The sequence below is a fragment of the Phalacrocorax aristotelis genome, chromosome 8, assembly GCF_949628215.1.
Source record: "Phalacrocorax aristotelis chromosome 8, bGulAri2.1, whole genome shotgun sequence".
Classification (NCBI taxonomy): domain Eukaryota; kingdom Metazoa; phylum Chordata; class Aves; order Suliformes; family Phalacrocoracidae; genus Phalacrocorax; species Phalacrocorax aristotelis.
Genome location: NC_134283.1, coordinates 37,455,512 through 37,482,335, shown reverse-complemented (window position 1 = coordinate 37,482,335; position 26,824 = coordinate 37,455,512). Strand labels below are relative to the sequence as shown.

The 26,824-nt window shown below is 45.5% G+C and overlaps 2 protein-coding genes across 11 annotated transcripts in view; one reads left to right on the top strand and one right to left on the bottom strand.

Moving 5' to 3' along the window:
* The window catches only part of CYFIP2 (cytoplasmic FMR1 interacting protein 2), a 57,248-nt gene that overhangs the window by 25,956 nt on the left and 4,468 nt on the right, over positions 1 to 26,824 (top strand). For all 10 annotated transcript variants that reach the window (XM_075102613.1, XM_075102608.1, XM_075102612.1 and 7 more), the window contains 15 exons: positions 154 to 307; positions 855 to 1,011; positions 1,744 to 1,840; positions 2,412 to 2,488; positions 3,465 to 3,573; positions 3,901 to 4,020; positions 4,705 to 4,904; positions 5,426 to 5,513; positions 14,952 to 15,095; positions 16,671 to 16,761; positions 17,454 to 17,584; positions 21,017 to 21,089; positions 21,603 to 21,697; positions 25,655 to 25,893; positions 26,411 to 26,558. In XM_075102613.1, coding sequence (XP_074958714.1) covers positions 154 to 307; positions 855 to 1,011; positions 1,744 to 1,840; positions 2,412 to 2,488; positions 3,465 to 3,573; positions 3,901 to 4,020; positions 4,705 to 4,904; positions 5,426 to 5,513; positions 14,952 to 15,095; positions 16,671 to 16,761; positions 17,454 to 17,584; positions 21,017 to 21,089; positions 21,603 to 21,697; positions 25,655 to 25,893; positions 26,411 to 26,558 — 1,923 coding nt within the window. The remainder of the gene's footprint in view (positions 1 to 153; positions 308 to 854; positions 1,012 to 1,743; positions 1,841 to 2,411; positions 2,489 to 3,464; positions 3,574 to 3,900; positions 4,021 to 4,704; positions 4,905 to 5,425; positions 5,514 to 14,951; positions 15,096 to 16,670; positions 16,762 to 17,453; positions 17,585 to 21,016; positions 21,090 to 21,602; positions 21,698 to 25,654; positions 25,894 to 26,410; positions 26,559 to 26,824) is intronic.
* On the bottom strand, positions 5,551 to 8,208 carry FNDC9 (fibronectin type III domain containing 9). Its single transcript, XM_075102615.1, has 2 exons — positions 8,009 to 8,208; positions 5,551 to 7,019 (listed from the first exon to the last, which is right to left on the bottom strand). The coding sequence occupies exons 1-2, from the start codon at positions 8,206 to 8,208 to the stop codon at positions 6,344 to 6,346; spliced, it is 876 nt and encodes a 291-aa protein (XP_074958716.1). The 3' UTR covers positions 5,551 to 6,343.

Sequence of the window (26,824 nt, the reverse complement as noted above, 5' to 3'; positions counted from 1 at the left end):
CCAAAGCCTCCGTTTTTAGGGGTATAGGGCTTATGGGTGCAGAGAGTAGTAGCCACCTGGGATAAGTGTTATTTTTTTGTTGCAGAGCACCATGGCTGTGTGTGGTGGTGTCTCAATGGAGTGTTATAACTGCATGTCAACTTTCTTCCAAAGCTTTACATGGTGCGGACCATGCTGGAGTCCCTCATAGCAGACAAGAGTGGCTCAAAGAAGACTTTGAGGAGCAGCTTGGATGGGCCGATAGTCTTGGCCATTGAGGAGTTCCACAAGCAGTCCTTCTTCTTCACCCATCTTCTCAACATCAGTGGTGAGTTTATGGCAGGGGGAGCCTTGAATCCAACTCTTGCATGCTCAGAAAGGCAAAGGTAGATCAGCTTTGCTCCTCACTGACCTGTGCAGAAGATTTTCTTTAATTTTTCCTAAATGCCCTACTTCTGCCTGATTCGGGCCTGTTTTAGGTACTAATCATTATGTGAACAGGAATGAGTCAGAAATAGCAAATAGCCACAAGTTTTGTTTTAGTTTCTAGAACTGGAGTTTTCTTGCTGTCTTAGACAAACTTATGAGCCACTCGGCAGAGAAGAAATCTTCCAGAGTAAATATGAGCCATTGAAATGTTCTCCCTGGAGCCTAGAGCAAAAGGAAAAAATCCCTTCTTTCTTCTCCCATTACAGAGTGCTCAGACAGCATGGGCATGGTCTGCGTTTAAAAAAAAAAAAAAAAAGACATCCCAGAAAAATGTTCCCCACCCAAAACCAGTCCAATATGAGGCTGCAGCAGCTGCCCCTCTCTGCTGTCCCCATGGGGGTAACGTTAGGTGCTCTCCCACTGGGGGAATCTTCTCTGTGTTTCAGAAGCACTGCAGCAGTGCTGCGACCTGTCCCAGCTCTGGTTTCGGGAGTTCTTCCTGGAGCTGACCATGGGCCGCCGCATCCAGTTCCCCATCGAAATGTCCATGCCCTGGATCCTCACAGACCATATTCTGGAAACCAAAGAACCCTCCATGATGGAGTAAGAGCCAATGGGCTGTGGTGGGACTGTGCATGCGCTGGGGCTTGGGGTTTTCTTGTGTGGTGATGGACAGTCTTTTTGACATGGGAGGGAAATAGATGTTTCTTGACTTGCTATCACATGAATGTGTACTGTATGAATACCTTGTTAGCAGATCCACACGGGCAGCTTCCTGGCACTGGCACTCACTTGTATGTCATAAACCAGCAGCTGGCAGCTGCTCTATTCAGATGTGGGCACAACTTGGTGGTACCATCGTCTGCATGCAGCAGTCAGACAGCATGTGCAACCAAAGGGATGTGGGCCCTGGCTAAGGCACCTAAACACTTTTTCTTTTATATACATGATAAATGATGAGAAGAATTGCTGTTTAGCAAGTGTAATTATGTTTATAATAACTTCCTCATTAGGAGAACTTTGTTTTCCACATTACAGCCATTGTCAGGGCACTTTGTGGAGTGAGGACAGCATGAAAGTTTTTTTAAGGGCAAAGAAGGAGCAAGTGTTGATTGAACAAGTCAGAGTTAGCTCAAATCCAGATGTGTTCTAGCTGCTTCCAGCAACTCTGACATAGGGAGCAAGAGGGAGGATTTGAGAGGCTGAAGCGAGTGGAGATGATAGGAGTGAAGTCAGAGAAAAGCCATTTTTTGCACCAAACCAGGCACAGACACTAGCTGCCATTTATGCTGCTCCAAAGTTAATTTAAGACATGATCTGTCTTCTTGCCCTCAGGTATGTACTGTACCCCTTGGACCTCTATAATGACAGCGCATACTATGCCTTGACCAAGTTCAAAAAGCAATTCCTATATGATGAAATTGAAGCTGAAGTAAGTTCTCTTCAACTTTATTGTATGGAAAGAGCGCAATGGGGTCACATTGCCCTGCTTGACAGCCCTGCCCAGCAGTTCAGCGAATTCATTACAGGAATCTCCTGAAAAAAATACCCCATCAGGCTGAGAAGTTTTCAGAAGATCAGAATTTCCAGAGAGCTTTCAGAGTGCTGATTAAGGGCTTCAGCTCAGCTTTACCCATGGGGAACAGTCAAAGCCAAATGCTGTAAAACACTGGGGGCATGGAGGAGGCTGTCTGATGGGCAGGGCGTTGGGAGACATCAGAGGAAAATGAGAAACCGGAGATCCCTGGGACAAAAGGATGATTGGGGATGGGGGACTGGGACCTGTAAGAACCTACAGAAACCATAAGAGCACAATGTATCTGCAATTTTCTGCTTACCTTTAGCACATGAGAAAACTGCAATGTGGTTTTTTTGATAGTGTGATATGCATGTATGTATTAAATTAGAGCTCTGTATGGTGTTGTATTGATCTTGCATGTGTAGGAAGGAGCTACCCTGTGTCGGTGACACCCTCACGATGTCTTGTTTTTTTTCTGCCCCAGGTGAATTTGTGCTTTGATCAATTTGTGTACAAGCTGGCAGATCAGATCTTTGCCTATTATAAAGCAATGGCTGGCAGGTAGGAGAACCTGACTGCTGCTGCTGACTGATGATATTGCTGCATCCAAATTGCTGTTAACCAAAAGGTTTCCCTCAGGGAGTAGCCACCATGGGTAGACATAACAAAATAGATCATCCCTGTCCCACAGAGCTGGCTGTCCATGTCAGACCAGTGTAGATGAGGAAAATAAATTAATGGTGGCAAGGAGACATGGTTAAAAGTGAACAAATAATAATTGGCATCCTAAGTAGCTGTCTGAGTACAATTTGTGAGAGCAGCAGAAGCAACTCGAGCCTACTGAAGACATGTCCTTGCTTGACTTCTGTTTGTGTACCAGGCAGATGAGGAGTGGAAGCTTCCCATCTCTAAGAAACAGGAACGTGCACTTGTCCTCACCCTAGTAAAGTAGCAGGACTTGTAAAGCCCAGAAGGGTACTTAGTATCTTAGGTCACACATCAGGCCAGCTGACTGTAGGACTTCTGCAGAGTCGTTTGCCCTTGTGGGGAGATAGGCCGTTTGTGACATTTCCTTCTAATCATTTAAAGAACATGGGTGAACTCTACTGAGTCATCCTCTCATGTCACCAAAGGTGAACGAAGTCCTCAGTGTAACTGTGCAAGGAGTTTTGTCTCTAGATCACATTTGGCCTTAGAGAAGGAGAGCAATCACCATCACCAACCAAATGTTCCCACAGCAGATCTTCAAGGAGGGAGCACACAAGTACCTGGCACTGGAGATATCTTTCAGCACCGCCTTTTATCTTTTTGAATGATTTAGTCATAAAAGCCAAGAGTGAGGGATAACAGCATGGAAGTCCCCAGATAACAACCGCTGCTCTGTGATTTAGCGGTATAAGCTGAGTTATTAGCGTATAGAAATTTCTTGGCATTCAGAGCAAGATGAAAAGAAGGATGAAAACAACTCTGGAAAAGATCCAGACAGAAGCTGATAGTATATGTTTTGTTTTTCCTGACACTTCTTTTTTTTTTTCAGTGTTTTACTGGACAAACGTTTCCGGGCTGAATGTAAAAATTATGGGGTGATTATTCCATACCCACCATCCAACCGCTACGAAACACTGCTCAAGCAGAGGCATGTCCAGGTACAGCACAAGCAGTGGACTCCAGTACTCATAGCTCTTGGTCTATTATCCTTTTGTTCATGGGTGGCATCCTAGTGCTGAGCTCCATTGAGGTCGATGCTGGAATGAGAAGGGTTGAACCTATTTCTGACACAGCACACTCATGCACACCCACATTTCCTCCCTCCCTCTTAAGTAATAGTAAACTCAACTGAGGCATTTGCATCACCACTCTCACATTTAGGCAGATTTGGATGTTTGTTTTTAATTTGTGTCTGTTAAAAAAAAAATAAAGTACCTTTTCCCCATCTGTATGTAACACACAAATATCTTCTCTTCTTTCCCCAGTTGCTGGGTAGATCAATTGACCTGAACAGGCTCATTACCCAGCGTATTTCAGCCGCGATGTACAAATCATTAGACCAGGCCATTAGCCGCTTTGAGAGTGAGGACCTGACATCCATAGTGGTAAGAACTGCCATTGACTGAGAGTATGAATAGAGAGAATAATACACTGCCATGGATACACAGCCAACTGTCTTCTGCTTCAAGTCCCACCCACAGTAGGTTTCAGCCAGCCATGTATCCTCCTTTATGCTGCTGAGTCTCTACTACTTCTACTTACGCATCTTTAATTGCATTATTCTTGGACTATTAAGTATCTGTGTAAATCACAAGGTGACAGTCAGCAGTTAGATTTTGCAGAGGTCACGTAAGACAGTCTTGTGATCTGGGAGAAGGAAATCTCGACTTTTAATTCCCCCTGGTGGATGAAGGTGGCTGAGACACCGTTTTTGCATGTAGAGGATTTGCTGCCTTTGATACATTACAGGAGCATCAGAGTCAAGTAGTGTAAAATTACCAGTTCCCACCTTTGAAGGATTCTGATGTGAAAGCCAGACAGTGCTCAGTGGGGAACAAATTAGTTTTGCTTCCTGCAGGTTTAGGAGATACTGGACCAGGACCCCTTGAGCAGAGGTGCAGTTGGCCTCAGCCACTGAATTAAATTGATATCTTCAGCATTTGCTACATCCACACCTGGAAAGTTCTGTGTGGGTGTGGATATAAAATCATTCCCTCGGCAATTAAATCAGCTGTTTCTGTTGTCATCTTGGTAATATGTTGCATTTGCTGCTGCATTATGTGCTGCAGGAGCTGGAGTGGCTCTTGGAAATAAATCGCCTGACTCACAGGTTGCTGTGCAAGCACATGACTTTGGACAGCTTTGATGCCATGTTTCGGGAGGCCAACCACAACGTCTCCGCACCCTATGGGCGCATCACCCTCCATGTCTTCTGGGAGCTCAACTTTGACTTTCTACCCAACTACTGCTACAATGGATCCACTAACAGGTGAGGAGAAAAAGCAAGGCAGGGGGCACCTGGAGGCCCTGATTTTCTTTCCAAAATGTCAAACCTGCTACATAAAAATCACAGGCATTGCGGTGAGGTTTGCATTCCCTGTAGGATGCAACAGTTAGAGTTAAAATGGAGTTAAAGCCCACCAGGTCCCCATGGCCATGAAAATGTTAGTAACAAATTCAAGCAACAGAGTTGGACAGTGATTGCAAGCAACTGAGCTAGTTTGGTTTAGACGGTTGGTTTACTGAGCAACAGAGCTGTGGTAGCTGCTCATACATGAGTTTCTTGCCTGTCCCAAATGAGAAGAAACACCATCTTTGGTAGGTTAAACTGGCAGGGTTTGCACCACCAATAGATTGGGGCAGGAGTTTGCATTCTAGTTCTTGTAGCTCAGGTGATAAATTGCTAATTAGTCTGCAACAGCAGTTCATCCCAGATCGTGCCATATCGGCACTCAGCAGAACTAGCCGGGCTCTGACCGCTTTCCTCCCCGTCTCCCGTGCTTGCCACAGGTTTGTGAGGACAGCAATCCCGTTCACGCAGGAGCCCCAGCGGGACAAGCCAGCCAATGTTCAGCCGTATTACCTCTATGGATCCAAGGTCAGTAAATGAGCCACAACAGCCAGAAGGGGTGGATGTTGGAGTTATTTATTTAGGAAGAAAGAAATGCAAGAACTAGTTCATTAACAGAATGGCGGGTGCAAATGTGCAGGGTCATGTTGCCATGTGAAACCAAAAAGCCATGCAAGAAGCAGATTCAGTGTGCTTTTGCTATTGCTTTCCCATATTCTTCTCCATAACATGCCTATGTTAGGGGATGCTGAGACTGATCTGTGCTTGGTGTTGGCACTGAGACCAAGTCACATCCATCTAAATGCACAGAGCAAGTTGGAGCTCCAAGGCAGTGGTCCTCCCCAGGAAAGGTACCACTTCAGGAATCCCATTTGTAGTTCAAAATAGGGATTACTAAAATATTTGTGAGTGCAAATACAGACTACTTAATACTGACAAAAGCTCTTTTGTCAGGCTGTGATGACTGTTTATACAGGCATTATGAGGGCTTGGGGTGTGATGCTAGTGGAGGATCACTCAAGTGTGAAACTACTTGAGTGGAGTTAATTTCTTGTACATGTTGATTGATGACTCTGAAATGAACCTACAGCACTGATGCAGATTAGCTAATGACACTACAGTCAGCTAAGCCTGGCTGTTCCCAGAGAGCTGACTTGGTTTCTTTTTAAAAAACCCTCAGCAAATGACAATATTTTTGTCACTTGACAAAAATCTTTCTACTTGCAACTGATGTCCCCACCTCATGATCTACCCTGGGACAAACAGGCCCCGTGGACACACAGACAGTCCTGTTGGCAAGAGCTGGGAAAGAGCAGCATGAACCAAACCTCTAAGCAGGGTCTGCCTTGATTTTGCTCTCATTGAAGGCCATGCTGTGGCAAGATGGCCCTTTTATCGTCGCTGTTTTTATAGGAAAAAAAGCGGTGGGGGGAGCTATATGGACTCTCTCTCATGAAACTGGAGCTCCTCATTAGCACAGTGGTCATGGGGACTTCCAGAAGCTCCTCTCTCAGTCCATCGTTCAGTGGACCCTCCGGTGAGCTGCTGTCTTCGCCCACTTCTTCAGGGCTGGCGTCAGGACGCTTCAGCCTCGCAGCCCGGTGGCACTGTGCAGACCAGAACTGCAGGCAGCCGTAGGCCAGGAGAGCAATGAAGCAGAGGAGCAGCAGGCTGCTCACCATCCATATGGAGGTAGTAGGTTCGTGCTTAGAGCCACCGAAAACTAGAGGGGTTTTGTCCAGAGTGTGGAATGTGGTGCAGTGGTTGCTGGAGGGGTAAGAGTTCTTGCATGTGATGCAGAGGACGTAGATGGTGGATGGCGTGAGTCGGTGCAGAACGAGGGAGCTGAGGGGGTGAGGAACTCGCTCCTCACGGTGGAAGTTTTGGCGTAAATAGCCGGCAAAGACGCTGTTCCAGTTGGGGCGGTACATGACGTGGTAGTAGTTCTCTGGACAGGGGTTGTCCATGGCCCAGGAGATGGTGGCACTGGTGTAAGTGATGTTGTGCACTTCGATGTTCATTGTGCCCCTGTAACTAGATGCAGGGAGAGGTTGAGTTTCCCAATTCATGTACAGGCTCAAAGTGAAGTCTTTCCACCGGCTTTACTGGCCCCTTAGATTAGACTCAGGACTATGCCTGGCTAGCGTAGATTAGATGCTAGGTCTTAGATGGCTAAAACTACAGAAGATGAATGCTGCTGATGCCCAGACTACTGCATCACCCTGCTTCATGACCAAAAACACCAACTGAGACATAGGGTGCACTTTATGCTTTGGTTAGATTTTTTAAAAAATCACTTCTTTTTGACTGGTTGTCTATATAGGAACCTTTTTTAGCTTTTTTTGTTTCCCATGGAATAGAAAGGATACTGCAAGTGTGGTTAACATTAACTGATCATTAAGCTAGCTCCAGCTTGCCTTGCAGAGCTTCCAACAGATACTGTGATTTTACACAACTTTTTAAATGCTATTTAAACACTATTAAAAAGATGTATAATGATGAATTTACTGGTTTAAGCTGTTGAGGCATTTTCTGTACCTAACTTGTTGCTTAATAAACTCTTTCTGTTCCTACAGCATCTCACACTGTAACATCAGGATCTTAAACAAGAAATCTGAAGGCCAGTGAAATGTAAAATCAATGCCTTTAAGGAAGTACAAATATATGAATAATAAGTACAAAGCTCTCCCCCAGATAAAAGACACTGACCTCTAACAAACTACTGTTCAACAACAGCCACAAATCACTTTGGTACATCACTCCTTTAGATGCCCAAAGTGCTCTCTGAGCCTTGTTGCAGCGTTCTCTCTCCCAGCCGCCCGAGTGGTCTAAGCAGGAGCTGCATGCGATAGACCTGGTTTCTTTTTTTCTTTCTTCCTCCCTTTTTGAATTTAACTAACTTCCCTTTACTTCACTCAAGCAGCAGCTCATCCTAACGACTGCTTTAACCATTCCTACATGAAAAGCCAAACAGCACTCGCACCCATTGCTGAGCCCTCCCAGAGCCATGGGCAGCCACTTACCTCCCCGGGCAGGTCTGCGGCAGCCTGTTGGTGCTGGTGAGCAGCGTGGCCACGGGCGGGCAGTGCCTTCCCCTCTTCCCACCGCTTGCCTCCCTCCTGCCTCTGCTAAATCCCTTCCCTGCACGCTGCCTTGTATTATACCCGCCTGGGGCTCCGTCATCTCTCACCATAGCAACCAATAGGAAAGCATGGGCAGGCATCTTCGAGTGATTTGGGAATGATATCCCTAAAAGCTATTTGCCTGGGAGAAGTATGTGTCTCTGAGGTGGAAAAAACGAGCCAGGTAGTTTTGTTTCCTGGCTTGTTTGGCTTGGTCAGGGTTTTCTTTGTTTCCCCTGTCCACAGTGCCCCAGCAAGACCATCACTGCACACCAGCAGGGTCTGGGGTTAGAGACACGTTGGCACATGGTATGAAATCTGGGATCCTGGCCTGCAGTACACATTGAGAGTTTAGCACTCAGGGGCTTTGTCTTTAATTCTGTGATTTCTTGCACATTTAAACTACTGATTTAAGCCAAAGCCAGTGAGTAGTAGATTTTCCTCCCTGGTGCTGCAGCAATGTCCATTAGCTTCTTAATATTTTCTGAGCTGTGTGGTGGGATTAGGAGCTGGGTTTTCAAAGACCTCGACCTCCTGCTGAACTCCTATGGGATTAAGACAGGCAGTTCTTTGAATGCCTCTGCCTTATAGACGCCTCGGGGGTGTCCCCTGCCAGTCTGGCAAGGGGCAGGAGGGAGAGGCAAAGCCAGTGCCAGCAGTGTTCGGGGGAGCAGCCCGAGTCTGTGGCCAGGAGGGGACAGATGTGGCACTGGGGACAGATGTGGCACTGGGCCTGGTAAGGACAGGCTCTGAACAAGTGACTCACTGCTCTCTGAAGCCAAAATGTGTTTGAGAGGAACTTTCCTAGAAGAAATGTTGGTTCTGGGCCTGGAGTCACTCATACCATGCCATCCCTAGAAAGGTGCTTGCAATGTTTTGAAGCTCTAAATATCAACAGTGATGAGATGATGCAAACGGCATCATGTGGGGCTATTACAAGCCTGGGGAGTGTATGTGTGTTGTGGTTTAACTTGGCAAGCAGCTAAACGCCCCACAGCCATTCGCTCACTCCATCCCCGCAGTGGAATGGGGGAGAGAATCGGGTGGAAAAAAAAATTCATAGGTTGAGATAAAGACAGTTTAAAAGGACAGAAAAGGGACGACAATAATAATAATAATAATAATAGTAGTAGTAGTAAAAGAATATACACAGTGATGCACAGTGCAGTTGCTCACCATGCACTGACCATGCCCAGCCAGTCCCCGAGCAGCGGTGCCGCCCCCCACCAACTCCCCCAGTTTATACCCTGAGCACGATGTCATATGGTGTGGAATATCCCTTTGGCCAGTTGGGGTCAGCTGTACCGTCTGTGTCCCCTCCCAGCTTCTCCCTGGCAGGGCATGAGAAGCTGAAAAGTCCTTGAGTAGCGTAAGCACTACTTAGCAACAACTAAAATATCAGGGTGTTAGCAACATTATTCTCATACTAAATCCAAAACTCAGCTCTGTACCAGCTACTAGGAAGAAAATTAACTCTACCCCAGCTGAAACCAGGACAGTGTGACCCTTGCTTTTGATTTATGTTTTGAAGTCCTGGATGTTTTAGTTCTGTCTTCCAAGATCTGTATTCCCTTTTGTCTTTGTGAGTGAGCTGCAGCTGCCAGCGACCTGAAAACTGGGAGCAGAGATGAAAATAATTATGGGTAAGGGTGGAAATGAAAGTGCTCCCAGGTGGCTTCCTGCCATTTACATGGCCTGGTCCTGCTTACAAGAGCAGGGGGATAGAGAGCTCTTAGCTGGTCCCATGCTGTGAATAAAGTACATCCTTGCCTGCAGGGAGAGAGCTGAGGATACAAATCCGTGCTTCAGAAAGGCAGATTACAGAGGTGGTAACGTTTTCATCAGAGAACTGCTTTCTTATGGCATTGGGGTTGTTGAGTTCATCAGTGTTCGCAGTTGCTTTGAAATTAAATTTCAGTTGTTCACAAATAAGATGTGTTAGCAGGAAGAGAGGAAACTGAGGAAAATGGGAACAGCTGGATTAGGCCAGAAAAGGGTCCTGCAGACCTTTCTCCATGCAGTGATCAATCCCACTAGCTCAAAGGAAACTGCAGCAAAGCTTTCAGTGGTGTTAGTATTACCTGCTCCCCAAATCAAGTTTGCACCAGTTTATGCTGGTGATGAGCTTGAAATTCTCATTTCCCAGGATGAGAAGATGCCAAAACCATGCCAGTGCCAGGACTGCTCCAGCACCGGTGTTCCCCATACCTGCAGGTGGACCCAGTTGTGGCCCTGTCTGGGACCCATTGCTCCTCACCATAGGATGCAAACCACAGGCGTGCTCGAGTGGCCAGCAGAGACTGAGCCATTTTCTGCCATTCAGCCACTTACAAAACGCAGCAGGTTGCCAAGTCTCCTACACAGAAGCTGCAAAATTACCAGGAACGCACTACTTACTGCTCATTAATGACTTCTTAGCTCTGTAAATGCTTTAGACTGGGCTTCATTTATGTATTTTCATGAGTGCTTCTGTTTTTCTTGGCACTGCCAGACCCAGGGTCATGCCAGACTCGTCGGAAATCCCTGGTTCTCTCCCCTTGTTGGATTTGCTCCCCCCCCCAGTTTTTTAATGAGCGTGCAGGCAGATGTAACCTGAAGGACAGTGCATGCTGCCGGTGCTTGCAAAAATAGTTACAGTGTGCAAATAGGATGGAGCCGCTCTATTTTCTGCTGCCGTGGCAGCAGCAGCACAAAGGCGTTAAGGAGGTGTGGTTGCTGCAGGTGGTGTTGGCAGTGGAGGCTGCTGATCCTGTCCAACGACTGCGTGGGCTGTGCTACCTGGCCTGCCACGGCCATCGGCTTGTAAATAATAGCAGTGTAAACAGTCACCGAAAATCAGTAGTCAGTATAGCGAGGCGTTGTGCTACGACACAGAATATATACTGACACAGCCTCTATAAACAGCATGTAAATGGACACAGTCTCGATACAGAATATAAACATGCCTGCTGTGTTGTACATGACCTGTCTGCCCTAGCTAGGGAATATGTGGTTTTTCTGCATGAAAGTCTTAGCAACTGGCTGATAGCAGCTGAATATGGTAAAAGCTTTAGAGGGAGAGTGAAGGTTGCTTATAGCAGGGGAAGGAACCAGGCCATATTCAGGCTGTTTAACTTAGAGACCTTCTTCTGACTCTTTTAGAGAACCTTCTCTGGCAATTCTGGTCAGAATTGTTTTTCACATTCTTAGACACCATCTCAGCTGTCACACTGAAGTTAGGTTGGCTGGGATCCTGGAATAGTCTTGGGCTGTGTGCAAGTCCTTTTTGTTTCTAAGTATATTCCTCTTTCATTAGCTCTTCAGTTTTCCGAGGACGTTCTGACATAGGCAGTATTATCTGTCTATTATCTCTCTCTGAACTGTTTTATCAGATAAAACCCTCCCTGCCTTCCCTCAGGTGTGCTCAGACAGGTCTGTGTGATGGCCAATAAGAAGCTCAAAGACATGGAAATAACTGGGTTTTGGTTTGCTTCATTTGCTGCTGAATCAGCTCCGGAGCATCCCTAGTAACCTCATGAGCTCCCAAAGCAACGTGGGGGCCTTCCCCACACCCTCCCAAGTATGGATGGCTGCCCCTGAGACCTTGGCACATGGTGGGACGCCTGGGCTCAGTGGGACACCAGGAACTCTGCCCCGCGCTGCAAATCCCAGCCTGCCTGCACTCCCAACCTCCCAGCCACAAAACCTGCCCATTTGGCCCCAAACCAAAGCTGGGGCAAACCTCCACGGTGTCTGCGGCAGCTGCTGCTCCTGAGAACAGCAAAACCTCTCAAGAGGTGGCGAGATCAGGGGCTTTGCTCCAGCTCTCCGAGGGGGTGGAAGTGGCCACCCAGAGCGGGGGAACAAGCCGTGCTGTGCAGCCAGCTTGTACCTTCAGCTGTTTTGTCTTAAAATACCCACTGGTGTCATTTTTTGCATCCTACAATCTTTATCCCAAGCTGTGTATCTCACCCTTAAATGGAGTTATATTTTTAATTGCTGGCAGAGTATTATTATTAGACGCAAGCCTGCTGCTAATGCGCTGTGTGGCTCTGCAGAGAGCTTGATGAACCTACCTCGTGTTGCAGACAGGCGGGGATGAATCATCCCACTTGTCTGCAGCCAATGCACGTCCTAAAATGTGTCTTCTCCAAATCAGGCTTATTGCTGGGACCTATATTTGAGGGAAAAGACAGCTTGAAAGCTGCTCTCCAGACCCATTATCCCACTGAGAGGCGAGGGAGAGCTGCGAGGTGGGCGGCTGCGTGGCAGCACTATCCGCTCGCTGCCCGTAGAGCGAAATGTCAGCCCCATTATGGGGAAAATCTGACCAATTGCTCCACAACTGGGTACTGATGGTGACCCATCCCAGGGGGGCATGGCACGAGCGCAGACTGAAGACCTGGCTCCTAGCAAAGATGCTTCCACAAATAAGCATGGATTCAAGCCCACTGAAATGAGTATATTTAGTTCCCCCCTAGTCCCCAGTTTGCTAACCGTGGGGAAATATCAGGATAAAGGAGCCTAGGGGGAGGCCATCTTGGGGTGCAAGGAGCCATCTCAAGGCCACCTGGCTCACCCCTGAGCAAGGCGCTTTCTGGAGGTGCTGGGGATGGAATAAGGCACTGGAAAAGACACAGCAACAAAACGCCGTGGGAGCATGGCTGGGCTGGGGCCCTGCCGGGTTACTGGCTTCCCTCTGGGATGATTGTGTTGGCCATTTGGCAGTTGTTACAGCTGGGTATCACCTGGTGTTTAAACATACTTGTAGTGTTTTATGTTTTACATATAAAACACAAACACTTTAGAAAACATAAACTGTTGCTGTTTTTCACATGTATCATCGGTGTCTGTGTCTAGTGGCTTTGGATCAGCCCCTGCTAGACACATTTTTAAAGAATTGGTTATCTAAGGATGGAGGCACAAACCTAAGCAGCATAGTCAAAAGCAGTTCTCATAACAGGTGTTGGCACACAAGGAACTTTGCAAGTAGGCTTCTGTCTGCCTAAAGAATTTTTAAATTCTTGCCTGTATTTATTCAGGGCCCTTTTGTTTAGTTTTGATGGGAGAGAAAGTTCACACGTGTTGTGAATGAATCTACTACAGACCCTTTCTGTACTTAGTAGTATGAAAGGGCATTTTTTTTTACCTACCAGGACCAGGAGGTAAAATTATATTTCACAGAAAGTAAGGGACTTTCTAACTGTGCCTTCTTTCTGCTAGCTCTTTCAAAGAGCACCTAGGAATTATTGTGGTGAATAAGCTGCTGGACCAGAGCAGTGGGGCTGTAACAAAATGAGGGACAATTAATTAATTGATTAAAGCAACTGACAAGTCTGTGAAAGGGTGATCAGTACATCAGTCTGCTCAAATTATATATCTGAGAGCAAAAGAAAATATTTTTCTGATTCTTAGCAAATGACTTCACTTTGTAACTCGTTAGTAACTCAAATGAAGCATTAAAGTAAATCTCGAGGAAGTGAGTCAGAATTGGAGGACAACTGAAGCCTTCAGCTGGCTGTGTTGCAGTTGCTGGGAGCAGCAGCGTTGGAGGCTGGACAACGTTTTGTCCTATTCTGCTACTTCAGCACTTGCTCCCTTTCACCCTAAGCTCTTCAATGCATTGGTCCCTCCGCTCTCTTGGCTCCATTACTGGCAGGGAAGGAAACCCCCGTAGAGTGGGGTCTGTAATACCTGCAGGGAAGCAAGCTCCCCGCTGCATGAGGATGCACTGTGCCTTTAATACGCAGCATTCACACAAGAAGCAAAGTCAGCCTTGCACGGTACATTTGGGATACAGTTTTACTTGTTTTCTCATCCTTGTCTAAGAAGGATCTTTTAGTAAGCATGAGCCAGGGGGTTTACCTGTGTTTTTCTGGAAGGGGCACTAGATGCCAGAATCTTTTCAAGAATGTTCTTTTTTGCTGTTTACTGAGGTTGCAGTTGTTATAGATGTCATGGGGGAAGACTGCAGCCCTTCTCTGCTGGGCTGAGTCATGATGCCAGCGCTTCTATTGCAGAACCCAAGCCGAGCATGCGGCATCTCAGCTGAATCTGATTTTCAGCGGGTTTTTTTTGCAGATGACACAAGTGAATTAATTCCCCCTACTTCTGTTTCCCTCACACCAAATGGATCCTATGAATGTTCCAGTGACAAAACATTGCATCAATTTCCACATTTCCAAGATTACACTGATAGAGTACATTCCTGGAAATCACTCTCTGTTTTCTGCTGCTAAAAATTTTCTGGGGGTCAGAGCCCCGGGTACTATTCTCCCTAGACCTGGGTCAGATTCTTGCCCTTTTCACAGTCCCATGGGGGAATCTGTTAAGTACAGAGGTTGATGTAGAGCTTTTCAGAATGCAAAAAGGATCTTTTCTGTGCCTATTCCAATTGCCCTTAGGCTCAGATGCTGCAGTTCCTACTTTTCTTAATAAGCCTCATTTATAGCAAGTGCCTGTAGAAAAAAAAGTCTGTCTGGTTACCTGTATATAAAACTTTTTTTTTAGTACAGAAGAATTTTGTTTTGAAGAGACAAAGGGCTAGTGAACTGAAATCCTTGATCAGGAATGTATGGGAGAGAAAATTACCTTGGAAATGAAAGTGGTGTTGCTACATAGCAGGATAATAAACCTTGTGACGTGACACTGTGTTGAGATTAGAATATGTCTACATAGGAATAAAAGCAATCTCCTCTTTGTCACAAGAAGTAGAAGAAATGGGAATTGTCATGGGTATTATTATTTCTCCTTCTCTATCTTAAAAATTATTTGAAGTGATGGAACATAATACCATGATAAAATAATTACTTACAGGTCTGGTAAATGCTCCTGTCTAACTATCATCGTGCTTCTAATTTCTCAGCCTCTCAACATTGCCTATAGTCACATCTATAGCTCCTACCGCAATTTTGTGGGGCCACCTCATTTCAAGACAATCTGCAGGCTGCTTGGCTATCAAGGGATTGCAGTGGTCATGGAGGAGCTGTTGAAGATCGTCAAGAGCCTGGTAATTATGAGCCTAACCCTGTTGACGGAGAAACTTCAGTGCCTTGAGAGGCACAGGATGGACAGTCAGCCTGGGCTTTGGGTTCAAGGTCTTCACATCTGGGTACCTTCATGTCCCTTGATCCAACACTTGTATTAATGGTGTGATTTTCACTGTTGCTGAGGAATCCCACTGATTTCTGTGGGATGATGTAGTGTTTCCACCATCTTGAAGTGTTAACTGTGATCAGCCACCTACATCTGGGGGTGGTAGAGTTGGTATGCTGCTTTGCTAAAAGCCATCAAGAAGTGATCGGGTGGGACATGGCACTCACGGTCCCTTAGCACTGCCTATGCTGCAGTCTGGGAGACCTTCAAGACACATGCTCATGCTCAGGAATAGCACAAGAGCACTCTGTCTCACTGCTTTTGATACCCCTGGAGAGCTGCAGGAAGGTAGAGAGCAGGCAGCAAAACTGATGAAACCAAATTTTGAGTCTTTATAGGAAAATTTCTGCTATAGGTGAGTCCTTATTCAAGCCATACCGTCCATTTCCATCAGATATTCAAAAGCCAGGCTGCCAATAGTCCTGTCTGCTTTCTAGTTCTCCTTTTTCAGAACAGAGATGCAATGTCCACAGGGAAATGACCCCATGTGCTCCCTAAGGGCACTGACAATACTGAGCATTAAGAAGGGGGAGGGAGTGTGCAAAAAATGTACCATTTCTGAGGCCATGCTTTTCTATTAAAACCCTTGCTTTACTGGAAAGACAATTTTCATTCATTATAAATATTTAAATTCTGGTTTGACTGCAGTGATATAATTTTGAACTTGTCTAACAAAGCCATGTAAAACTGAAAATCTCAAGCATATATCCAGTTTCCCTACTGTAAAGCACCATAGTTACTGAAGATGTAATTTGTGTCACTTAGTTGAAAATGCTGTAGCTGGTGTGTGAGATCAGATGGCATTCAGCACAAAGACAAAGATTTTATGTTTGGCTAAATACTATTTAGTGCATAATCCCATATAATGTATCTACAGGATGCAGGTGCATAATGCCAAATGACAGCAAGCACTTTTAACTAAGAAATATACTTTGCTCTTGTTCATATTAGTTCAAAAAATGAGATCTGCAGAAGCTTTTTCTATGTGCAAATTCTGTTTTAAACTCGGAGTATCTGGTGATCATTCCTCAGGTGGAAGAAACATTTCCTGTGCTGGGGAATGACTCCTTTAGCAGCTCTGGTGAAATGATTTTTGGGTTCGGAGCACAATTCCAGCTGGATCTAAGACTGAGCCTTGTTTGGGTTTCAGCTGCAAAAAATGCAAACACAGCAAGCTGTATTTTGAAGTCGAAAATCCGTGCAGCTGTGATTTATTATTTGAGAGGAAGCTATAAAAGCACTTTAGCTCGATGCACTCAGGCTGAATTTTATATTTGGGTGAAAACCAAATTAAGGAAATGCTTCTTGGACTGCAGCTGAAGTTTCATCCTGTGCTGTCAGATGTGGACCCATCCACAACCAGCCCTCTTTCAAAACCAATGCCAGGAGAAGCCGTCATTCCAGTTTAACCTTCCTTTGTCTCTGACAGCTGCAAGGCACCATCCTGCAGTACGTGAAGACCCTGATCGAAGTAATGCCCAAGATATGCCGCTTGCCAAGACATGAATATGGCTCTCCAGGTGGGTGCTACAGAATGATGCACAGTGGTTTGAGCAAGACCTCGCCCATGTTTGTGCAGCATTTACTCAGGCACACACCAGTAATTAAATAAGGTTTGGCACCTGACATGCCAGTGCAGCATGCAGCACGCAGCCCATGCTTGCTGGGACTTTCACCTTCTTTCCTCTTGGCACTGGAACATGTATAGGAAACTTCTTCAGGAAATCTGTTGGAAATTTCCCTTTGAACGCACAGATGACTGATAGGGGAATGTCTTCTGGTAGCTTATGTTTTGTTTTCAGGATTTCATAAGCTTTTGTTATTATGGGTTCACTGATATTTTTCAAAATCTCTACTTAGTTGATGCAAAGATTTTTTGCAGCATGACTGTAATCTGCCATTGAGCTGGATGGGGAAACTCTGTGTGGTATACATGAGCCAGCACCAGGACACCCATTAGTCTTGAATCTCTTTTTCCCTCTGATTAGGAAATCCAAGGACTTCATACTCCCTATTTCTCAAGGGTTACTGAAAGCAGGATAAGACACTGCATGCTAGTTTTGCCCAGCGTCAGTCTCCCATCTGTTCATTTAGCAGTTACAGCTTGCAATTTGTGATTAATTAAATATGAGGCACTGACTGTCTTTTTATCCAAGTTATTGGAAGATGGTTCTGCTCTTGCTTTTCTGACTGTCCTTCCTTATCTTTTAAGGAATCCTGGAGTTTTTCCACCATCAGCTGAAGGACATCATTGAGTATGCAGAGCTGAAGACCGATGTGTTCCAGAGCCTCAGAGAAGTGGGCAATGCCATTCTCTTCTGCCTTCTCATCGAACAGGCTTTGGTAAGGCAAAACCCCCTGCATCAACAGATCATACTTGAAATTGCCAGCTCAAGAGTATAAGTGGAAGTGGGTTCTCCAGCAGAAGAGTTTGGGAAATGTTACTTTCCAGCTTCTCGTGTGCTCAGGGTCTCTCTGGGGCTGTGTTATTGGGGTCTGTGGGCATGTCCTTGGGGATGATGTGCATTGGCGCTTGGTCACTGACATTTGGGATTGCTGAAGGAGAATCTGAATACTGGAAGATCCAGATTTAATCCTTGGAGCCAAAGCTACCCCTTCGTCCTGGCTTCAGCAGGGATAGGGTTAATTTTCTTTCTAGTAGCTGGTACAGTGCTGTGTTTTGGACTTAGAGAATAATGTTGATAACACACTGATGTTTTAGTTGTTGCTAAGTAGGGTTTATACTAAATCAAGGACTTCTCAGCTTCTCATGCTCTACTGCCTGAGAAGACTGGAGATGCACAAGAATATGGGAGGGGGCACAGCCAGGACAGCTGACCCACACTGGCTGTCCTGGTTTCGGCTGGGATAGAGTTGGTGTGTGGTGCTCAGACACCGGCTGGGGTTAAACCACGACACCTTTGTTCATCCTTCTCAGAAATAAAACCAACTTGAGCTTATTTCTAGATTGTAAGCTCTTTGGGGCAGGGATCGATACTTTTTTATATACATATTTGTACAGTGAGAAGTAGATTTGAGCCCTTTGCTTTTTTGGGGTGCCAGTGCAATGAAAAAACCTGATTGATTTTCATGGTGGTTAGGATAAAGCAATCCAACAGGAAGGAAATCTCAGAAGAGCTGATGATATTTTTCCTGTGACTTAACTTCACTGAAAACTTAGCTGGAGTGATGACTTGGTATTGCCCCCTGCACGAGTGTTTTGCATGTGCACAAGTCTCTCAACCTCTCAGCTCATGTGATGCCCTCTCTGGTATGGGGCAAAGGCTATGGCTGAGTGTCACACATCTTAGCTTGTAGTTTTTCACACAACAAATGTACTTCCTATTGAATTTATCTCACAGTTGGCCTAGAGCCAACTGAGGAGGGTTCAACAACACAATTTAATATTAAAAATACGTATTTCATATCATAATGGTTTTGGCAGGATTGTTTCAGTTTCTCCATAAATATTTCAGAAAGATTTCTCTAGCATAAGATGGGATTTCCAAGCAAAGCTAAAAAGTTTTGTTTAGAGCAAAACCAGAAGGAAGTTCAAAGATTCCAAGTTTTATCCAACACAGGGAAACTCAAAAATCTCTGCATGTCCTCAGAATGGATATTTCTGCCCTTGCCTTTGCATTTTAACCCCAGATATAGAGACTTCTAGTTCCTGATATGGTGTATCAAACACATTCAGTGAGCCGTAGTTGCCTAAGATTAAGAAAACTAGAGATGTATATCAGCTAGCAGCTTGGTTTTATTTTATAGAATGCCCAGAGTTGCCAACTATATCCTGGCAGTTTCTCTTCCTTTTGTGGCTTCGTCACTGCTTTCAGCTGTTCTCAGTGTTGGATTTTGTGCTGGATGGACTGCATTTGCCTTTTCTGTCCCATCTTTAAATGGACACTTTAGGAACACATGGTGGTTTCTTCTAGAAATCCTTCATTTCAATGCAAAAATGTTCCTCCAGTCCCAGGAGCTGTACATCAGCAGTACACTGGCATTTTAGAATAGCAGAAAAATGAAAAACAAAAGATGATGGTGAGAATTTGGGGGTCGCTTTAGGAAGGCTGCCCATCAAAGTCCACGTCTGCCCATTTTCCATGCCAGCCAAAGGCTCTCCCTCTCTCATCCCCTGTTTTTCCACACAGAAATAGATTCAGAATATAAAGCCATTTTGCACACAGCGGGCACTGTTTCTTGCTTGCTGGAAGATGTCAGATGCATAGAGCCATCACATAGCAAGATTTTCCCTCTAATGGAGCTCTTATACAGCAGGAGCAATTGCTTTTACAGTGCAGTTATCTGCATAGCTGTCAAAATGATCTAAGGCTGGTGGTATTTGCTGGCCAAGACTGCTCTAGTGAAGATGTGCAGTCTGCTCCATTCTACCCCCTTTTTATTGTTTAAATTTGAGGGATGAGGGGTTGCTTGTGGCTAAATTTCTAAGCAGAATTCTTACCCTGAGGTAATGGGCCTGGGGGGGGAGATCTATTAATAACATGACTAATTTTGGGACAGATATCAGGTGAATGCAGGCTGCAAATGGTGAAAAGACTCCCTTTATCAGAGGGAAGCAGCAGTGGAAGAACATTCATCTAGGAATGAATAGTGGTTTGCAAACAAAATAACCAAGGTGACAGGCACACTCTTGTTAGCGTTAGCATCTCTCTGCCCATGGAGGGACCCTGACTGTTCCTGTCCCTTCAGCACTGTGTCACAAACTGCACTCCCACAAACTCGCTCTCATCCCAGCATCCATGCGCCAGTACAGCCTCCTGCAGCTCCGCGCTACACTGTCCCCTCCCTCCTGGCTGGAAGGTGGGGTATCCACCCGTGCATCCAAAACGGACCCAGCCGAGTCATTCCATCTGGCCCCCAAATATCTTCTGCTGCGCTGTCATGACCTGCTTTCGAGTGTGTCTAGATCTCTACAATAAGCTCAGTATTGAAAGCATGTCCTAGAACTAGACTTTTGTAGGAGCAAACTAATGCCTTGTTGTGACGCAATGCCTCTGTGTTAAACAGCTTTGGTTTCCTTGCTGCTGTTTCCCATTGCAGACTTGTATACAATGTATTGTCAGCCATCGCTCCTCAGTCTCACCTGCCTACTTCTAGGCTTCTCCTCCTTGTGCATCTGTGTTTGGGATTATTTTTTCTCAAGTGCATCGGCATGCATTCTCTCAGGTGGCATCTCATGATGTTATTCCTCTCTGGACTTCTGTATTGTTCTCCCTGGTGCCTATACCACTGGGATTCTGGTCTGATAGCCCTGGCTGAGAACACCGTACGAACGACCAATTTCAGACCAACCTATTATGTACCTATTTGCAACAGAGTCATGGATCAGTATATTTTACATGTACACATCCTGAAATAACTAAGCCAAAGGGTAATATCCACCTGGGCACTCCCCATAAAAATAAACAGCAGAAAGTCGTCAGGGTAAGATGAAACTGAAACCTCCATTTTCTTTATCCCCTCTTACTTGCAGTGCTAGTAAGCAGGACAGAAAATAAATACAAAGCTCTCGCCTTGTACAGGCAGGAAGTAACTTATTTGAGTTAAAGAAACTTCCTGGCTTAAGTTGAGAGGTATTTCTTCCAGTTTTAGTTCATTTAGGTTAAAACCATTGGAGTTACTACTGAGCTGGGTTGGATTTGAATAGGTGCCGTAGACATGAATTGTTGTAGTGTTGCCCAGGCCCCTGAGCCATACACTCAACCCCTATAGGTATTTTTTAACTTACTTTATCTTTCTTTCTTCCTGCCTCAGTCCCAGGAAGAAGTTTGTGATTTGCTGCATGCTGCTCCCTTCCAAAATATTTTGCCCAGGGTCTACATCAAAGGTAAGAAGCTGAAAGGGAAGCAGTGGGCAGACTCAGAGGTCTCTGCCCAGAAGCTGTTTCTCTCCCATTTCTGCTGAGGATTAGTTCTGGCCCTGCTTCCCCCTCAAAACAGATAAGTGGATATAGCCAAAAGTCAGGTAGAAACAAATGCCAAGGGTGGATTTTCTGTAGACTAGTTATAGACTGAAACCACAGCCAGCCTGGGGGTTGCCTTAAGGTTTTAAAGCCATTTCACAGCCTCTTTGGAGAATGACAGCATGAAATGTCCATCTCAACAGGAGTGATCAGTAACAGGGACATGCTTTTGGACATGTGTGATTAAGCTGCTGCTGAGACTGCAATGGCACATCCCTCCCTTCTCTGCATCACTGGTTGCCTCATTTGCTGTCAGTTTGGCTCACTGATCCAAAGCCTTGTTGGATGGTTGCTGGGGGGCAGCTCTGAGCAAACTCGGCGGAAATTGCGGGTCTCCACTTCCTCCTCTCATTTCACTGTTTGCTGCTCGCTTGACAGAAGGAGAACGCTTGGAGGTGCGCATGAAGCGTCTCGAAGCCAAGTATGCCCCACTTCACCTGGTTCCCTTAATAGAGAGGCTGGGCACTCCGCAGGTAAGGATTTCATTGAAAGGGATGGCTGTTGCAAATTCATAGCAGTCCCCAGATGGCCTGTTTGGCCTTGGGAGAGTGATCCTATTTAATTTTTTTTTCCAAAACATCAGTCGGACAAGAAAACCAGAATCCTTGCCCTAGCAGACGCTTTGAAGGGAAATTTGTGAGTGTGTCCAGAGATGGTGTGTTGCTGCCTCCGGTCTGGAGAGCTGGCAGGGAGCTGTAAGGCGAGCGTGCTAGAAGCCAGCTCTGAATAAGAACAACTCTGAAAAACTCTTCTTCTCCATTTTAAAAAGATGGAGAATTACTGGGGTGGTTTGAGGGGGAACTTTGCATGGCTGTCCCTGACTTAATCAATTGCCATCACTTTGGGGGATCCTATTTTAGGGCTGCAGTGTGGTCCATTTTTAAGCTCATCCCTGTCAAGGAATACATATGAGAATGGTTTTCCTCCTAGCACATGCTTAGAGCTTCAGCACATGCTTAAAATTACAGCTCCATTTAAGTGTCTTCTTGAGGTGGGTCTCAGCTTGGAAAAAATCTCTTGTGCAGAAATTGAGTACTGTTAAAAATATCTCCGTAGATTGATCAATGTAATGGGCAAAATTTGAGCTCCATTGCTATCAATATCCAAACTGCCACTGCCTACTTAGTGGGGTTGATGGGATAAAAATCATTCAAAGTATTAAATGAATCAACACCCTTTTTCTGTAATGTGCTGCCAAGGGAATGGAACAAACGCTCAGTTGTATGAGGATCTATGGCAGGCAGAAAGTTGTTGATTTTTTTCTTGTTTTTCTGATGGATCAAGGACATTTTGAACTTTGCCTCATTGGAAATCATATGAAACAAAAAAATTGGCTGGATAACTGAGGGGTTTGTCTTACTTTGTAGACACTTCTCTCACTTCCCATTGACTTCCTTTTAAAGGAGACACTCGAGAAAAAGAATTCACCTCTGTGTTTTTGTGTCTTTGTGTTGGTCTTTCTATCTCTTCTTTCCATGCAAAATCATCATTGAAATCTGCTATTAGAGTCCACTCGTTGCTTATCCCTGCCATAGTTATGAGGGTGATGAAAACAAAAGGTATTTCATGTCCCACTAAAAATTAATTTTTCTGTAGACTGTTCCCATGTTCATCACTCAGGTACAGTTGAGCACCAGATCTTTTTTGAGCTCAGATGTAAATGAACACAAGAGTCACTTTCTATAGATGCCTCCATAGCTTCTAAGCTTGCTCCTTACACAGTTTTGGACATGCATTTTGGAAATGCAGTTTTGGACACAGGCCACATGGGATTTTTTCCTGCAGAATGCGTAAGTGCCTTTTAGCAATTGTGCAGAATCTGAGCAGAAGTTGCTCCTAGGTGCCTCTCCCAAACAGTGGCCCCATGTATTTCGTATAATTACATGCTGTGAAGGGGCTGAGCCAGAGGCTGCTGCAGTTAGTGGGGATCTATCAGTCTTTGCAGGCTTTGGGTACAGTTCTTGCAAGCTTGCCAGCTAACAAGCTGTAAAAGAGGTATGGCCCAACTGGATTTGTGCAATGGCAGGAAAACTGTCAGTGATTGTTGTAAATACTTGTTTTGCATTGGGAATCCTGAAGCAGCTGTTTGATAGGGGATTCATAAAGAACCAGGGGGGTCAAAGTGGTTCGTTAAAGGAATCCTCTCCCTTTTAATGCTGATCATAGGGGTATTTAGTAAGGGATTTTCAGAAGTGCTTGGTCAGTCTGATTTTTTTCACTGGCAGTAATGGGAGCCTTTCCTTTTGAAGACAGAGGGGATAGTTGAGCCAGCACAGTGGTATCCTTTGACAATTTATCCCGAGAACCCCCTTCCTCTCCTGATCTTAGAAATCAGTAGGACCCCAGACTGTGAACAAGATCTGGCCACAAGGCTAATAGCTCTTCAGCTGCCTTCACCATGACAGATATCTCGCCAATGATAGTAGTTCTGTACCAAAGACTGGTCTTATGGTGATGAATTTTAGAACCAAATTCTGTCTGTGAGCGCATATAACTGAGTGGCACTACATCCTTTGAAAGCCAGATACCTCCCCTTCTAGATTAATATTTCTTCAGAAACAGTATACTAAGATTGTTAGACTAGTTTGTTCTCAAAAGTACCTGTTCTATCACTATATCTTAGCAAACAGTAATGCTAACACCTAATTTATATTCGAAATGGCTTTACTTCTACCATGTCTCCATTTTGCCATCACAGACTAGTATGTGCAGATGCTAAGCTGTACCCATAAGAGCTTGGAGCAAGTGAGGAGAGAGAAAGCGTACAGCCTTTAGCTATAAAAACAAGCTGGATAAAATAAATCTTTACTTGCTAAGCAAACATATGCAAGTGCGTGCCATGAAACCAGTGATATCGTTCCTGCGTTTAACAGATCTAGGGATCCCAGACTAGATCTGGCCTCTGCACACCAATACAGCTTTCCCTTGATATTTGCTATTAGTTGAACATTAATTGATCTGAAGTTCCCAGAATGTCCTTGAAATTGTGGCACAAGCAGGAATTGTAACCCTTCTAATTTCAATAGCCACTAAAAATGCTTTAGGTGACTGCCAGCATAAACTAATAGTCAGGAAAGGGAATGTGCAGGCACATTCATGTTTTTTTTAGAGTGGAATAAAGACAACCCAAGTAAACCGAGTATAATTCATGTTCTTAATGTCTGGCCAGGACACATGCCTGCCCGTTATACCAGATGCTCTGAGCCCCCGTCATGATTCTGATTGAGATGATGTTTTTATAGGCATTACAGGAACAGCTGGAAATGGAGAAAATGCTTAGAAACTAAAGCTCCAGGAAGTCCTCTGGGATGGGCAGGGGGTTGGTAAATGTCACGCTTGCTCTGCATGCCTCTGCCAAAGTGGTGAGAGGGGTAAAAGGCTCTGCCTGTGGGGCCAGGGCACCGTGACAGCCGTTCATCTACCAGGGAGAGCACAGCAGAGCTGGAGCCTCCCACAGCCACGGGCACAACTCTAACAGCACTTGGCTCCCATTTCCCATGTTATTTTTGGCAGCACTGGAAAGAGAAGTCAGTAATGTGCTGGAAATGGCAAGAAATGGGGCAGCTAAGAGGATATCAGGGCAGCGAGCAAACTCTATGCTTGCACTCCAGCCCCACTCGGTGAGCTCAGTGGAGTCAGTCCTCCCGTGCTGAGGGAGACCCTGCTTGCTTATTTAAAATCCCTTTTTTTTCCCCTCTGGGTGAGCAATGGGGCTGAAATGAAGTCAATTATCTTTTAATTTTCCTCTAGCGTAAAAGCCAAATGAACTCCATCCAATGGAGCCATTCCAGATTTGTACGTGAAAATCTGAATGGGAATGTCACAGAAATTCTCCACACATGTAAAGCTTCCACATCTGGAAAAAAATATTATTTGACTTTCTTATAAACCACAGGTTTTCCAGTATTAAGGTTCCGGTGGCTTCTCATCTTCCTCAGAGCTTTTTAACCCTAACTACAAAAGAAATCAAGAAAGCCATAGGCTATCTACGTTTTAAGGAGATGATGGCAATGTCCTGGGAAGCAAAATGTCCCTGTTCTCTCCTGTTTTATTTTCATAATCTGCAGAAATGAAATTAAATGCAGCAACACTGAGTAGCACTAATAGAACAGCATGCTAGCAGAATTAAGGATCAGTATTTCTGACCAGAGCTTTGCCTTCGGCTTTTGTTTTCTGACGTATGTAGTTATTTCAAAAGATACTTGGGTTGGTGAAATATAATTGAGCACAATTTAAGTCTTCTGCCGTTTGAGGGATGAGTATTCTCTGGTGGGGAGTGCCATGGGAGCAGCCATCAGAGGTAAGGTTGGACCTTGCATGGAACGTGTGGTAACTTTCAAAGAGCCAGGGAGACCAGGAAGCGCTAATTCCAGCGAGAGGGTCCGTCTGTATTACATCGTCACTTCTGTTTCTTTGGTCCTCCTCCTCAGCAAATAGCCATTGCCCGGGAGGGTGACTTGCTGACCAAGGAGCGGTTATGCTGTGGGCTGTCCATGTTCGAGGTGATCCTGACGCGAATTAGGAGCTACCTGCAGGACCCAATCTGGCGTGGCCCACCCCCGACGAACGGGGTCATGCATGTGGACGAGTGCGTGGAGTTTCACCGGCTCTGGAGTGCCATGCAGTTTGTGTACTGCATCCCCGTGGGCACCAATGAGTTCACTGCAGAGTGAGTGTCCATCGGCCGGTTCTGCCGCTAGTGCTGCTCATGAGCTAGCGGGGCCGGCAAGCCCCTGGGGTGCCCTCGGCTGCAGTGATAGCCTCAGCCAGTGTGGAGGTAGAGGGGGAACGTGGGTCCTTGATGAAAGGACTTTGTTGTGCACAGACATAAAGAGATGCCCAGAGAGCTTTCTATCTGAACAGCTTGGGAAAAGAGCAATGTAAAGGGACATGCCCAAGGTGACATGCAGAAGGAGATGGGTAAATGGGCCAACAACCCCAATTCAGAGGCTAGGTCCTCGTCCATCTTACCCTGTGATGCAGCCTGCACAGCCTGGCCCTGGTGTAATTCTGTGTATCTCCTTCTGAGTTCATTTTCTCTAAGTGTATACCCACTTCCTAGGAGTAGGAGTGAATCTGATTTCCCTAGGAATTCACCAAGGAAAGTTCCTGGTGCCATGGTAGGAATTCTCTTACATAACTATCCTGTCATCTCTACCCACCCCATCACCCTGTCCTCCTTCCAGGCAGTGCTTTGGAGATGGTCTGAACTGGGCAGGTTGCTCTATTATTGTTCTTCTTGGACAGCAACGGCGCTTTGACCTCTTTGACTTCTGCTACCACCTGCTGAAGGTACAGAGGCAGGATGGGAAGGATGAAATCATAAAAAATGTGGTAAGTTGAAGGGTGAGGTCCCAACACCCCTGAACCAGCACACTTCTCTCACTGTTTTCTATCTTGCTTTGTCCAAACGCATAAATTACAGCCCCATGCCTGGTGTTAACTTTATTCCTTCTGGACACACTCGCTGTGAGATTTCCATCTGCAGTCTCAGCAGAGAGGCCAAGGTTTTAATTGTCTTGACAATCAAATTTTTTTTTCTCCCAAAGCTTTTCCCTTCTTCCTGGGGTTGGGAAGCTGGACCTGAGAAGCTGGTATTC